This window comes from Equus quagga, chromosome 3, assembly GCF_021613505.1.
Source record: "Equus quagga isolate Etosha38 chromosome 3, UCLA_HA_Equagga_1.0, whole genome shotgun sequence".
NCBI classification, from domain to species: Eukaryota; Metazoa; Chordata; class Mammalia; order Perissodactyla; family Equidae; genus Equus; species Equus quagga.
This window is the reverse complement of record NC_060269.1, coordinates 121,407,986-121,424,808: the sequence shown is the minus strand read 5'-3', so window position 1 is coordinate 121,424,808 and position 16,823 is coordinate 121,407,986. Positions and strand designations below refer to the sequence as shown.

General features: G+C 38.9%; 1 protein-coding gene across 3 annotated transcripts in view; it reads right to left on the bottom strand.

Moving 5' to 3' along the window:
- LOC124237237 (phospholipid-transporting ATPase IA-like) overlaps positions 1 to 16,823 on the bottom strand; it is a 220,743-nt gene that overhangs the window by 58,691 nt on the left and 145,229 nt on the right. For all 3 annotated transcript variants that reach the window (XM_046656693.1, XM_046656694.1, XM_046656695.1), the window contains one exon: positions 9,381 to 9,553. In XM_046656693.1, the coding sequence (XP_046512649.1) occupies positions 9,381 to 9,553 (173 nt within the window). The remainder of the gene's footprint in view (positions 1 to 9,380; positions 9,554 to 16,823) is intronic.

The window sequence follows — 16,823 nt, the reverse complement described above, 5'->3', positions numbered from 1 at the left end:
GTTGCCAACCTTCTTCTTCTTTTTTTATTCTTCTCCCCAAAGTGCCCCCGTACATAGTTGTATATTCTAGTTGTGAGTGCCTCTGGTTGTGGCATGTGGGATGCCGCCTCAGCATGGCCTGATGAGCGGTGCCATGTCTGCACCCAGGATCCAAATTGGCAAAACTCCGGGCCGCTGAAGTGGAGCGCACAAACTTAACCACTTGGCCACGGGGCCAGCCCCCAGTTTAGCAATTTTAATACCAGACGAAATAGAACTTAGGACACAGCAAAGGCGATAATGGTCAGAGAGAAATACTTATGTATGATAGTATTCCCCTCACCAGAAATAGTCGATTAGACCATATAAAAGAAAATTTGATGGCATTTCTAAGAGTAACAATTTTTAACAATAACCACTAACACATCCAGTACATATATTAACCCACTCATTCCTCCCAACTCTATGAGAGCAGTTATTTTTATCTCTATTTCAAAGATGAAGAAACTGAAGCCAGAGAGGTTAAGCAACATATTATTCACCTAGTAAGAGGTGGAGACTGAACTTAGATTCTGGAAAGTCTGGCCCCAGAGCCTGAGTGCTAGAGCATATGGTATCACAAGCAGAGGGAAAAGGGTGGAGACTGTTTAGTAAATGGTCTTGGGAGAATCTGCTCACTATGTGGAAATGAATATCACTGGACCACTTCTCCTTCACAAGATAAACAAGAATAAACTTCATATGGATTAAAGACCTATACGGAAAACAGAAAGCTATAAAGTTAACAGAAGAAAATGTAGGAGAATAGCTTTGTGAGTGGGAAGTTCTTACTATCCAAAAGGCACAAACCATAAAGGGAAAAATTAATGGAATTTGACTATCTCAGGGTCAACGATTTCTGTTCAAGGAAGAATATCACAGGCAGAATTAAGAAGGGAGCCAGACTAGAAGATATTTGCCAAGTCTATAACAAAGAATCAATATTCAGAAAACACAAAGAATTCTTGTACACAAGCAGAAAAAAAGATAGGAAACCCAAAAAAAGTTCAGTACCCCTTATCCCTCTTCAATGTAGTACTTTTCTTCATAGCATCTGTTACCATTGACTTCATATAAGTCCATCTGATATATAATAAATCAGTTGTTACTATTCTCACACACACATACAGAGTAATTATTGCTTTTTGAATGTGTACGTGTGTATTTATTTTAGTGAAGAATAGCTACAATGTGAAGGCAGGGATTTTTTCCTATTTTTCACTGTTCTATTTATAGCACTTATAAAGGTGCCCATCACAAAGTGAGTGCTCGAAAAACATTTATTGAATAAATGAATGAAAAATTGAATGAACTTCAAAAGCAGAAATCTAGAGAGGTAAACAGTTATATGAAGAAATGCTCAATCTCCCTAGTAATCAGAGAAGTGAAAATCAAAACAACAAGGTGCCACTTTTCAACCATCAAAAGTGGTAAAGTTATAAATTCAGGAATGCCAGGTGTTGATGTTAAGGTAAGGAAAACAGCAACCCTCCTACATGGATCTGGGAGTACACACTAGTGCAGCTGTTTTGCAGCAATGTGGCAATTCAGAATGAAATATACATACGGCCCACAGCCAAACACTTCCATTCCTAAGTCTATATCCTAGAAAAACACTTGCACGGGTGCATAGAAAAGATATTCATTTCAGCACTTTCTGTGGTAGCAAAGATTTAGAGGGAACTTATGTGGCTGTCACTGCGGCAATAGATAAATAAAGTGATGTGTAATAGTAAGCAGTGGTGAGAAGAAATAAACTTGTTCTTCATATGGTAACATGAATAGGTCTCAAAATCGTAAAAAATAAAAGAGGCAAAAAGTTTATGCTGGGATATCATTATAAATACACATGTATCTCTCGATTCAACACACATGTAACAACATTATATATTACTCATAGCTACACATATATACAAATAAAGTATGGTAGATGGATGGGAAAGTATTAAATACTTGAGAATGTTTTCCTAAGGTGGAGGAAGAGAAAGTGACTGGTGATGAAGGGCAAAAACGAAAATAATATATAAAAATCAAAGCAGAAAGTGCTTGAGTTCAAGACTCTAGGATTCTTCCAGTTTGAGGAGAAGGCTAGCTTGTGTACCTTCCTGCCTCATTCCTCTGCTGCCATAGTCCTCTAGCACCTTGCTGGCACTTCCCCCTAGAACAGAGGGAAGGCATTGGGTGACAGGGCAGGATCCAGGTTTGGTCCTGGGCTCCTCATATTTCTCTTGCTAAGATATATAAATATCTATTGATACCTCATTTTAAAACAAACTGACTTCTGGAAATATCCACATTTTAAGGAGTTTTCTTGAATTCAAGGGCACAGAAAAATTTAACGGAGAAGCCAGATTCTGTAGCTGTCACCACAGAAAGAATGTCAGTCATCCTTGAAGAATCGTGGAGAAAGGGAAACATGTCAGGTAAGGAGAGATGGGCAAACGTCTCAGTTTTCAAGAAGAGAATCAGGAAATTACACACTAGGGAACTTGGGGTTAACTCCACCAATATTCCAGAAAAGTTCTGTCAGAAGCAACTCTGTCATTCATTCATGAGCCAGACACTCCACAACAGCAGACTGTGGCCCCAGGCTCAAAGCAGGGCAGCAGCTTGTCTTTTACATAAAGTCTTCTTGGATCACAGGGCACATCCGTTCGATTCCATATTGTCGAGAGCTGCTCTCAAGCTACAATGGCAGAGCTGAGTAGTTGTGACAGAGACTGTATGGTCCGCAAAGTCTAAAATATTTACTATCTGGCTCTTTACAGAAAAAGTTTAGCCCACCCTTGCTCTATAAAATGCTCCCTCTTGGAAAATGCTACCTGGAACCACTTCCTTTTTCACGCCTCAACTTAAAGCCTGTTGTTTTACATCCATTTCTTGTCTCTCTGACTGTTCCCATGCTAACATGCCTTTTGTTTCCCAAGCCCACCTTTCCCCTAGGATGCCATCTCTCTTTTCTCTCTACTCCATGCCCTACAGCTGCTAGACAGCTATGACCCACATCCTACCTGGTCTTGACTCCTGGAACTCAAGCATGGCTCATAACACCAAGCCTTTAACTTGCCCTAAGTGGGTGGGGATGGCTCAGACAGGTTTATTTAAAAGAAGGTAACCACTAGAAACCATCATGGGTTCACGGAAAACCAGTTATGTCAACTAACTCTGCTTTCTTTTCCCACACAATCAGAGAAATGTCAGAGGTTCTATATATCACGTCCTTAGCAAATTGGAAACTGAAGTCCTTTCATTCTATCACTGTAGAGCTGAAGGAGAACTGCAAGCAATCTATCAGGTGGATTTGTGTTTGACTCAAGAATATATTAGAGTGTTGATTTATTGATTTATATAAAGCTTTAGGGAGGCCTTTGGTGGAGAGCTATAGAGCTCTGAAATTAAAATTGTTGAACAGAAAAGAATTATCAAGAATTTCAATGTAGTTATGGAAGATACATATATGCTTATTCAAATTTCGCAAGACAGAAAACAGAAAAAGACTAAAATAAATAACACAGCATTTAAGAGGGATGGTGATGGGAAATCAAGATAGCAGTTACTTACCCTTAGGGGGATAAGAGAACTACAGGGAGCATGAGGGGATTTCTGGGGTGCTGGTCACGCTCGGGTGCTCGATATAGGAGTGTGTTCACTTTGGGAAAATTCACAGAGCTTCATACTTACGTTTTACATACTTTCCGGTACAGATTAACTCTGCTTTATCAGAATTATATAATCTGCGGTTTTAATTGGTGTGTGTGATGGTGGTTTATTTAAATTGAGTCACATCTAAAACTACATAATGTTGAATTACAGTGGGATTCTGTGGCATTTAGATTTCTCATATTTTTAGAAAATTCACCATAAATACGGACTCCTCTGATGGTGTACATCGTAACTGGCTACGAGGCTGTAATATCGCCATGCAGTTCCTTTAACATTACTCAGTAGAGGTAGAATAGCAAATCAGATGGATAGAGCTGAGCAGCTCATTACTGTATTATGCTAAAGCAAAACATGGGCATTTTATGAAGTTATAAAATTTATTCAGTGTGTCCTCTTTTAGCCATACATGTATGAAAGAAATATTCTCTCGACATTTCCAACATTTATTCATATTTTCTTGGAAGCAAATATAGGGTTGACATTCATTAACAGTTTGTAAGTCTTCTCAAAGCCAAACATCTGCTTGGCATCCAATGGTGTTCACAAACTTTTTTCTTTTTTAAAGGAATGTCTGTTGCGCATTTATTAGCTTCATTTGTGCTTTATGACCACTCTTTAAGTAGAACATGTATTTTGAGAAATCCTTAAAGTTTAAGACAATCCCAAAAGATTCAAGAAGTAGATCTGCCTTGACCCTTTCTTTAACATACTCAGGCTATGACAGAAAGTATTCAAGGTGTCCCTTTAGACTTCTTCTTGGAGGACCCCTTGATCGGACTAAGGTGAAGGGTTTTGCCTGGAATGCCACTCCCGACTGACGACACTCACTGAAGTCAAGTGTTTTTTTATGCATTATGGAGAAAATGGCCTAAAAGGGGGTTAAACTTTGACTAGAGATATTGCAAGTAGGGAAAAATGCTTACTTCAATTTAACTCCTGCGTTTCAGAAGACGTGAGCACATAAATTATGTGGAAGAACAGTGATTACTAGACAGTCTAAAAGCTGGAGGCTCTGGGCCAATTTTGAACCAACTGTCACAGAACGTAAGTTTCAAAATATGTTTAAACAAAACTGACAACTGCAGAAAAAATGTAAGATTCTTTGAAAGGCTGGGTTATGTGAACTGACCAGGATCTCAGAAACCACATGCTATTTAACACACAGCAATACTTCACTGCAACTCTTCTGGAGGGAACATTAAAAGAGGTAGAACAGATGCTTCCCCAAATTAAGCTGATCCAGGCAGTAGACAGATTCTTCCTAGCACAGACTGGCCAACAGAAGTAGGGTTTGTCCAAAAAACAAAAGGCCTAGAAGAGGTCCTCTGGCCCAGAAGCTTTCAAGCTGGAAGGAGACAACCCAGGAAGGGTGCAAGTGTGTGTGTAGGTTTCCCAGCTTTCTATGCCAGAGAAGCTCCATTCTCAGCTGCCTTAGACAGCCAGGCTCCCGGAAGTATTTGGATCACTGCTATATGCCAGTCTCTTCACCTTACAGATCACAAAACCAAGGCCAGAGAGATTCCATTAGGTATCCAAACAGCCCGAGAGGCAGAGTTAAAACAAGAATGTCACGAATCCCCAGCTAAAACACCATTACACCAATTATACAAGCTGTATTTTAGGGCATAAAATATTGGTAACTGAGATGAGGAATTATTTGTCTGGTACAGTTACATTGCAGAATAGCTCTTGATGTTGGCTGTGTACACGAGTCTTAGAGCAAGCTTTTTTCCCCCCTCTACTCTGTCCAAGAAGTTTCAGGGAGTCTGTGCAACTTCTAAAATGGTGCATTTAATTTTCCATGTTGGTGTGTAAGTGTATTTTTTGGAGGAGATGGTCCATAGCTTTCATTTGTTCTTCAAAATGATCTGTAATCACACCAAACAATAAGAATCAGTGTACCTGAGCAAGGCAACAGAGGGAAGAAGGACCACAAAGGAGTGGTTTATAACCAGAATAACTTATCAGAAACTACCCTAAAACCAGAGGCATGTTTCCTATGAAACTACTCAGGTTACACAGGTAAATGTGTACAGAGGTAAAAACGAAAGCTACAAGGGATCCATGAAAATACAGGACTTGATACACTGATAAAAATAGATTTCATTTTACTTCTTGGGTTTTATATACTTAAAAACATTATTTGAGGTATAATATGCAAGCTTCACTTTGTAAACCAAAACCAGGACTCCAAAGCCCTGAATAATTTGGGAGCCCGGGGATTACTTCTGTCTTTGAATATTTCCTTCAGAAAATGGTGGTGAGTAAGAGACATAATGACTACTGACTGAGAACAACTCTTTCTTTCAATTCCACTGTAGACTCTTGAGGGAAAATGCTCATCTTTATAACTGTGTCAATTAGGCAAACACTAAAAACGGCCTTCTGCCCTTTATGCTGATAATGTCAGGGAAGAAAGCAGCTGATGTAATCGTAGAGATGGAACTAAATTGAGAGCCTCATTATCCATTACGAGAAGGCTTTCTCCTCCACTTTCACTCTAGCTATGGCTCAAGAGAAGACTGCACAGGAAGGGCCGATTCTGAATTATCTTCATGTGTGGACTGACAAGAAGGAGACTGGAAAGTAGTTTGAGGGGAAAACCCATAAAGCCAGAATGAACATAAATGAATTTGGGAAACAGGACCGTACTGTATTTTGAAATAATATTCAGTATTTATTTGGAGAGTCTCTTATAATAGAGTGAAATAGAGAATTTCCTGAGGCTGGGAAATTGTAATCATCTGAGAAATCTGGAGTGACACTTGAATTTAATTGTAAAGAATGACAGACAGAATTGCCCACCTCTTCCTCACCAGAGATGGAAGCATTATCATAGAAATTATACTGCGAGGTCAGTAGGCTAAATGACACGAAGATGGTCTGATGCCAAGAGGCAACTGGCCAAGAAGGTGCACCGACATCAATCAGGCAGTGGCACTGATGTAATTAAGGGCTTAGATGAATTCTCAAAGCCAGACCGGAAGTTGAACCACAGTCATTATGGGAAAAGACAGAGTATGAAGGTAATTAGAAGAAAAAAGCTGCGGAAAGATGTTTTACTTAAAAAAAAAAAAATCCTAAAACTCTAAATAAAACTGAGTGCCTGCATAGGGACCTTCACGGTCCTCAAACATGCATAAAACAGGACGGAGGGAGGAAGGGGCCACACACATCTTTATAAGCTCAGTTTCAGAGCTGAGCTGCACGTGCAAGGCAGAGTATGATTCCCTCCCAGGGGCCTGGGGCCTGGAGGAGCCCTGAGAGCCATGTGACTTGTGAGCATCCAGAACAATGATCTCGGGAGAGAACTTCACAAGCACAGAACATATTTTTTCTCCCTTGACTCTGCTTTCTAGTTTTTCTCTCCCTCTGCTATTGTTTAATTTTGTGGTTCAACGTTTTGAAGAATGGTGGGAGGTACTGTTAAGCAATACTCTAAGAATGAGGCTCAGCTGCAATGACCACATGATGAAAATTGGCCTCCCACATCTTTCAAACCAACTGTGATTGTACTTAAAAGAAAGAAAGATACATGAAGGAGAGCAGGGAGGAAGTCGTATTCCTCCTTGTATGTGCAGCATCTATGCCTAGCACACAGTAGGCACAGAACAGATGCCAACTCAAGGGAACTGGTTATTATATCTAATTAGCTCTGTATTCTGTTTTATTTTGTTTTGTTTTGTTTTTTTAAGGAAGATTAGCCCTGAGCTAACGTCTGCCACCAATTCTTCTGTTTTTGCTGAGGAAGATCAGCCCTGAGCTAACATCTGTGCCCATCTTCCTCTATTTTATGTTAGAGGCCTGTTACAGCATGGCTTAACAAGCGGTGCTAGGTCCACACCAGGGATCTGAACTGGCGAACCCTGGGCCACCGAAGCAGAACATGGGAACTTAACCGCTGCGCCACCGAGCTGGCCCTCTGTATTGTTGTGTTTCCAAATAGGAGCCAACAGTCATATCACTTAATGTGCTTTAGAGCAATTTTCTGTTGATCCTTGCTATCAGATTAATGAAAGTGATTAAACAATCAAATCTAGCACAAAATTACCTTGATGGAAGAGTGTCAGAGTTGAACATTACTGACACTTGGTCAAGAGATTAGATAGGAATCAAGAAAAGTCACTGGAAAAGCAGATTTTAAAAAGCATGAGGATACCAAAGTGCAGATGAGACAGTCAAGATAAAATAATTTCCAGTTCTTTCTTCGTGATGATACAAAGAGCCTGATCATTACTAATATTAAATATCTGTAAAATATATTGTCCAAGAGCTTTATAGTGATATTATTTAACACATGCCACAGAGACGAAAAATAAATGACTAAAATAATTAGATTCCTGGGAATAACAAGCAACTTTTAATTCTCTGAGTATGAGATACTTTTATAGACTGAAATGATGCTTATAAAGGGTACTTACTACGTACGGTTTAAATTATATTTTACAAAGTATACTTCAATTGAAACTTAGGAAATATTTACAAGGCATGGCTTATAAGTTTGGAGACATATGATATACAGGATATTTAAGTGAATAAGGGTGGACAAAAAAAGGTTTAGAAAGCATAACATTTTTTTATTTGTAAATAAATTTTAAAGATAATAAAAGCAAATAGAACAATTTTAAGATAATGTTAAAAGAACAGATTCAGAGAAATTCTTCAGAAGCCCTGCTAACATTTCATCTCCCAGGAAGACAAAGCAATTTGAGAAACTGCTACCCTGGACCTAGTCTGACCAGCTGGTAAGATTTAATAAGTAGGTGACAGAGAGGAAAATCCTTACATTTCATGGTGAAGAGGTTGGGCACAGTCATGAATACACTTTAAATTTTAGGAAGACATAGTGTAAACAATTTAGACAAAGAGATGGGAAAGATTCTTTGACAAGATATTCAGGAAGGATTGGAGCTAAATAGTTTACAAAAATACAACTCTATGGATTAGGCCTGGATAACTCAAAATAGATTTTAATTTAGGATACAGGCAACATTATAAATTAGAGGGAAAAAGACTATATAGTCAATAAACAACCTTTAAGAAAATGCTTAGCTTTTTGGAAAATGATTCAGTTAGTGCCTCCCATCCTGCCCCAAAGTAAGTCTTAGTAGCAGAATCAAAGATTTAAGTGTAGAAAATAGAACATTTACAGAAATAACTCTCAATGGAAATTCAGGTAAAGAATCGATTTTTTTTTTTTGGTGGGGAAGATTCACCATAAATTATATCTGTTGCCAATCTTCCTTTTTTTCGCTGCAGCAAGATCAGCCCTGAGCTAAGGTCTGTGCCAATCTTCCTCTATTTTGTATGTGGGATGCCTCCACAGTGTGACCGATGAGTGGAGCAGGTCCCTACCCATGATCTGAACCTGAGAATGCGGGCTGCTAAAGCAGAGCATGTGGAACCTTAGCTGGGCCATGGGGCCAGCCCCAAGAATTGATTTTAAACACAGAAAATTACAAGAAACCTGGTGACCCAGATTACAAAAGATAATTATTAATGATTGTTAGGATTCACTTTTAAAAACTCTACTACTAAATTCTATCCCAGTTTGTGAACCTTAAGTCTTGAGTGAGTGAAATAATAATAACCTGACATTTACAAATTCTGGATAGAATAACTTCAAGGAACTTTAAAAATCAAGAATTTAGGATTAAGGCGCTCTTTACTGAAATCTGACATTATTAAGGACAACTTACCTGCAGCAAATAACAGCTTTGCATGACAAAGCTAAGTCCAGGAAATACTGTCGCACTCCGAAAGTTAAGGCATATTTGAGGGTCTTCCCATCAATTATAAGAGCACAATTATTCTCTTTCCCAAGAGTATCACCGAGGGTAGTGCAGTGACGACTGAGAGTTTCCCTTGTTCCCTATAAAATGAAACAAAAACATCCTCAACATTTACTCCCATCTCTTCTACTACGATGCCTCAAGGATGCTGCGCAACCACATTTAGTTATTTTCAGTGCTTTTTATGTTTCAAATGGCTTTCATGTACGTGCACTCATTTGATTCTCACAAAAGCCCCTCAAAGGAGATTGGACAAACGTTATCAAAAAGGAAGTTACTCACTGAAAGTCACAGCTGTTCCTACCAGGGTTGGGGACAGATTACAAGTCACCCATTCCTCTGCAATCTTTGCTCATTATTCTAACCACACAATCACAATACTGCAAAAATATCTTCAGTAAATTATCTTGTTAAAAGACAACAACATTGTCCTAATTTATGAACTAGTCAAAATTGCTTAGCCATGAATCAAGGGGAAAAGTTGGAGAGTATAATTTAAATAATTTATGGGTATTCTTTCTGAAGTATTCAATGCTATTGAAACTTAATTCCCAGTACCAACAGGAGGAAATGCAGTATCTGTAATCTCTTGCCACTTCATGAATTGGCTTCTGTACCTTTAATCATGATTTCATGATGCTGTATTTTAGTTGGGGATGGTGACATGTGGCTTGGTAATCTTGATGGGTCAAATAAAAGAACCCCTTCCATCAATGATGAGTTCACTTTCAGGCACAATAAAATCCTTTAGTGTCAGGGAAAGCTTTGTTCATCTGAACTACACAGAGGGGTTCTATTTGTCTCTCTGTCAAGAACTGCTTTCCCAGCTCTTCAAAGGCAAAAACTTTCAGGATATTTAGTTTTTCTCTCCAAATCCTGTAGACTCTTCCTACAACCTAACGGAGCCAGCTTTCTGTTTCACAAGAGCCCTAACATTGTGAAGAAACAGAACAGTGGCTCTGTACAAGGAAATCTAAGGAACAATCCCCCTCCTATTAGAGTTTGGTTCTGAGTGGTAATATCTAAGCCTGTAATTTTTACATAATAAATACAAATATATATTTCCATAATAAAATACACCTACAATAAAAACAATTATATAATTTTCATTATATTCAAGAAAGATATAATTATTATTCTGATTTAAGAATGTGTACAGTCATTTCAAAGTTATTTTCAGAAGGAGGGAAGTAAAGGCACAGGTAATTCAAATTTCATATTGGGGATTTTTGAAGGTCTTCCTGCATTCATATTCAAATCTGGGTTATACTATGTTCTGGAATTTTAGAATTTGTTTATCAAAATAACAGAGCCACGTTGTACTGCAGAGTTGGACTGCCCAACTTTCCCAATACTGGAACTTCACTTAATGTTTCCCCTATTCCCTGTCACACACAGTGACACCAAGGACCACCATTCTTTACAAAATTTTCCATTCACTCTTTACATCGGGGAGAAGTAGTTATTTTAATTTACAGGCCTCACCCTCCTATTTTCTGCTGGAAATTTTTGTCCCAGGAAGACTTAAGAGGCAAAAAAAATGTCAGCAAAATTCTGACAATCTATAGTAGACTGTCCTGGATTGTTGTAAAAGCAAATTCACATACATTAAATGAACAAACAAGTCAGTCAATGAGTGGATTAAAAAAATAAAAAAAATTTATTTTCACATGGACCACACACGGCATGGTTCTAAGGGCTACACATATAGACACAACATCCCAGCTAAACTTATTACAACCCTACGTGGGAGGCACAACTGTTATCCCCATTCTGCAGATGAGAAACACGAGACAGAGGTTAAGTTCCTTGCCCACAAACACATGCCAACTAAGTAGTGAAACCAAACTCAGAATTACATTTCTGTGCTAGCTTGTCTTTCTCTACACAATCCAGCAAAAACAAACCCAACTTTAGACAGTACCAGGCATAGAAAAGCATCAATGGAATGCCTGCACCATTCCCTCTGCTGTTTCCCTAGGGCTCTCATCATCTGTCTTGCATCTCCTCTTGACCGCCAACAGAGATTTCTCTTTATAAAACAAATTTAAGACACAAATCATTTCTCTTCTTGCTCTAATATTTTTCTATGGTTTCCTACTGTCTACATGATATGGTCTAAACTCCTTACAATGGCATTTAAGGCTTTCCACACTTTAAACCCAACTAACTTTTGTTCACATTTCCTTCACAATCTTGATTCCTTTATTCCCTCTCTCTGGAATGCCCTTCCCTTTAGAGGATAGCTATCACCTTCTACACCAAGCTCACTGTTGTAAAGCCCTCCTAGACTCACTCCACGCTACCAAGTGTCATTCACTCTATGCTAACAAGGCCCTCAGTTCCTTGAGGGCAGAGACCACATTTAACCTGTTTCCAAGCAACAAACACAGTGCCTGCAATTATAGATGCTCGGGAAATACATATATATGAAATGAGAGCACTGATAAATTCTGATTTCATCCCATTAGCAGAAGTCCATTTCCCTCTCTATTATCATTTCTGTTTTGAGAGACAGAGCATGAAAGAGACAGAGAGGCAGACAGGAACTTCAGCATCTGGCTGTGCTATAACTCCTGCAGCAGCATCTACAACATGAACTGGGAGTACCTAAGACCTGACCACTGTGGGTGCCATCACCCAGTACCATAACATGGAGCCCAGCAGTGAGCTCAGGGCCCCTAGATCCTGGTCATGGAGGTGGGGAAGATCTTGGCCAGCAAGTGCAGCCTACTGGTGATCAAGAAGTTCTATGACTCCAAGATCAAGTTCCTGCTGCCCCACCAGGTCCAATGTTGCCAGCACAAGCCATGCTTCACCACCAAGAGGCCCAACACCTTCTTTTAGATGCAGGGCCCTCCCAGTCCCCAGGTCTGCTCAAATAAACTCCTTGGGGAAAACAAACCTATGTGTAATCCATTACTTCAACAGTCTTTCAAACCAAGGCATTGCTTACTAAAATGCCACCATATTTTTTTGTGTGTTGTGTCCAATTTCTTTTCTTTCCTTTTTAAATGAAGTATAATTGACATACAATATTTTATTAGTTTCAGGTGTACCATATAGTGATTCTATACTTTTATACATTACAAAATGCTCACCACAATATGTCTAGTTACCATCTGTGACCAAAGTTATTACAATGTTATTGACTATATTCTCTATGCTGTACATTACATCTTCATGACTTAATTTATTTTATGATTGGAAGTTTGTACCTCTCAATCCCCTTCATCTATTTTGCCCATCCCTCTACTCCACTCCCCTCTGGCAACAACTAGTTTGTTCTCTGTATCTACAAGTCTGTTTCTGTTTTGTTTTGTTTGTTCTTTTGTTTTGTTTTTTAGATTCCAGATATAAGTGAAATCATATGGTATTTGTCTTTCTCTCTTAGAATTATTTCACTTAGCATAACACCCTCTAGGTCCATCCACATTGTCACAAATGGCAAGATTTCATTCTTTTTTTATGACTGAGTAAAATTCCACTGTGTGTGTGTGTGTGTGTGTGTGTGTGTGTATCTTTATGCATCTTCTTTATCCATTCGTCTATTGATGGACACTTAGGGTGCTTCCATATCTTGGTTATTATATATAATGCTGCAGTGAACACAGGGGCGCATATATCTCTTAAAAGTAGTGTTTTAATTTTCTTCAGATATATACTCAGAAGTGGAATTGCCGGGTCAAATGGAAGTTCTATTTTTAATCTTTTGAGGAACCTCATCACTGTAGTTTTTAAGCTTTTTCCCAAGTGACTCCTGAGTTGAAAACCCAAATGAAACCTGAGATGGACCTCAGGAGGACTTCAAATTTCTTTAAGGATCAGTTGCAAAGCAAGACTAAAAGTCAAGCCCTGAGCTGTGCAAGCTCCTCATTAACCAGCCTGTGGGACACAATCCTGTGTGTCCCACTCTCTCTCCTTTTCGAAGGTGTTCTCTAACACCTTAAAATTGGTTGAGAACTCTCTTATTTGTGGCATCAGTACCCCCAGGTTTCCTTGGTGATTATCACAGGTCTTCAGCAAATCAAAAGGTGTCAGGAGATGTAACAGGGATAACATTTCAGAAGATGAGTCAAAAAATCCCCACAGTGAATTCTCCAGTCAGGCCACCTAGGGTGCAAGGTAACAACAACGAACTGCAAACAGTTTATTTTAGTCTACAGTTTTCTTTTCTAAGTAGCTCTGTTGCCTGTGTGCTGCCAGTTACAAGTTACATTTTACCCTTATTTTTACTGCCAGGAGTATTTTAAAATTCTTTCATTTACGAAAGTTTATTGCTTCTCCCCTAAGCCTGGGAGCCATACTTTATGGCCATATTGCATTGAAGCTTATCTCCTGTAGCTGGAAATAAATTTATTACTATAATAGCTGTTGCTTTGTTTTCTTTTTGGCTACTGAAGGGGGAAATGTTTAAACATTTAAACTTAGTGACATGTGAAAGTGAAAATATATAAATGAGAAGCTAAATCAGAAAAAGGATAAAAAACCCACATAATACAACAAAAGAAAAGCTCTGTATCTCCTTGTTCTACACAGTTTTATTTGCTGCTATAATCAGGGAGAGTCAGAAGTAAAGGCAATTTGGGGAGACAGATAAGGGGCAAGGGGCCAGGTCCGGGGTTCAGGTGCCTTGCCAGGTGGTGATCTAGGGAAGGGGGTAAGCCACAGGGAAAGTGGGATTTGCTTGAGCCTCCCTCACCCTGCATCCCACGTGGACACTCTAGTCAAGCATTCAACTCCACTCTCCCTATCCACCATCCTGCACACAGCCAAGTGCTCACTAGAAGCCCTTAGCCCCTGGACCTCCTGCCATGCTTTCCTGCCTTGCCAATTCCCAATTTAGGCCACAGCCAATACTTCTCCTTGGTTCTTAGTCTTAACAACACAGAAGGGAAAAACCCTCGCCTCCTGAGGACACGCTCTGTTCCAGCTCTCTCCTCTTACATGGGTGCTCATTACGGCTGCTCTACACTTTTATCTATGCCCAGTGGATTCCATTTTTCCTAGAGGCTACTCCAGATCTTTTCTTCTCAAAATTCCAAATTTGGCCCCTGTCACTTCAGCAAACATCTACCTGCTTTACTGAGAACATTTATACTAAAAAGAATTCTCTCAACTTTCCTCTCTTAACATCAAAACTGCCCTTTACCTAATCCTCCCTAATTCTTGAGTCAGGGGGAAGAACTGCCTTCTTTTCTCACCTCTATTCCTCCCACTTCTCTCTTGCATCTTCTTTCTCCCCACTGTCACTATTTTTTTTTCCTTTAAGACTACAGACTAAAAACAAGGAACAAATAAACCAAGAAACGTCCCCTTGACTCTATTTTTCCTGAGTCCTCCAGGTGACAGGAATACTTCCATCTTTTGGATTCTCCAAATACTTGTTTTTATTTATACAATGTAGCATGATGTATAGTAGCTTATCTATTTGTATGTCTACTTCTCTTTGGGATTGAGGCTCTTGATGAAGAGATGAAATACAATGAATAAAAGCTTGGTAATGAGAGAATAATCAAATCATTAAAGATTGGAGAATATCTTGTGGGAAGTCATAATGGTTTTCTCATGTGACTATTTTGAGGATTGTTTTCTGCTGCTTGTGGAACTCCTGTATAATCTTGGATACATTTAATTAGAACAATAAGTAAAACATTAATGTGTTTATCCTATTACAGAGGAAATGGAGAACAAAGTGGAAGTTATGATCCAACATCTACTTCTGTCTCAAATAATATAAACAGTCTAATGAATAGAATAGATGTCTAGACTATACTTAGTGATCAAGCCAGGGTGTTCAACAGTAGGCCAATGATAAGTAAACAATGTTTATTTGGTTTATAAGAAACATGCTTGGAAAAGAAAAAGAAAGAAAGATGGTTAGTACATAATTAGGCCAAGTAGAATTTCTCACCAAGATAATTCTGACCAGAAAGCCTTAATAGTTCCGTGAGAATCTTTATGGTATAGCCTGGCAAAATAGATAACATGTTCATAAAACAACAACAATCTTTAAGAAATCAGAGACTGGCAGCTTTATGGTAATCTTTTACATTACTTTTACATGACCTTTATCAAGGAAACCCTTGATAAAAATCACAGGGGGCAACCATGACAATGAAATCTGACACAATTTTATAGTGAAATAAACAGAAAGCCCTGATTTGTTTGGAAAGTATCACAGTATGCAAGATGTCATTTTCATTTTGGCAAAAACTCTCCTTGGATCAGTCTAAAGAACCGAAAGGCCAGATGTGCAAAGAACATGTTAGGCCACCTAAGAACTATGTTTTTGATGGCCCAAAATGCAATGTAGCAGAAAGCACCTGCATAAAAATGGCCCTTTTCAGCTTCTAGCCTTTTGGTTTTCTTCCTGCTTTCTTTCAGAGGTTTACAGGACAAATAGTCTTACTTAGGAACACATCCAAGGAACACCCTAGCGGAGAATGTGAATATCCCTAAGGAAAGGAAAATAAAAGCCTCTAGCCTCTGATTAGAAGACTGGTTAGCTAAGTCCAACCAGCAGAGACGAGGTGAAGATTACAGAGAAACAGTCCGACATGCAACACCTAATGGTCGTGGCTTCCACACCTTGCTCTGGGGCTCCAATTACTTATAGTAACAGTAAATAATGTGCGATCACTCATCTATATCCCAGAGGGTGTCATCAGCAAAGCTAAGTCCAAACAGCAAAAGTTAAAGGAAGAAAGTATATTTATACTTGTGTAGTTCGAAGCATATGTTGGTGTTTTGGTCTGAATTCAAATAAGCACATGGCATTTATATTTATTCCTGGGAGTTTGTTAAATGTGTGCAGGTCAAATAATAAACGTAACATTATAAGGAGGATTCCATTCCCAGAAAAAAAAAATCAACATTCTGAACTACACTTTGACTTTCAGACACAACATTTAACAATGTATTTCATTGTTCTTGGATTTGTTCTTTTCCGTCATGAGTTCAACCCCAGTTAGGGGAAATAAGCATATAATTGGGCTAATGATGAATCACTTTTGGAAGAAACACAACTTCCACCCTTGTCAGAATGGCCTTAAGCTTATGAAGCCTGCACTTTGTACGTTAGTATCAGCACCACAGTTTTCTGTTTTCACTGACTTTACTAACTCTTGAAGGCAATAATATGGTATCAGAATGGCTCGGGTTGAATTGTTGCTCTGCCATTTATGGCTATCTTTCTTCAGGCAGGTTACTTAACTCCTCTGAATCAAAATTTTCTCATTTGTAAGATTGGGTTAATATCTGTTTTGTAGGGTTATTGTGGTGATGAAATGTGCTAACTCTACTTCTGAGTCAAGTGCCTTCTCCAGTGCTTGGGTCAGAGTTGACACC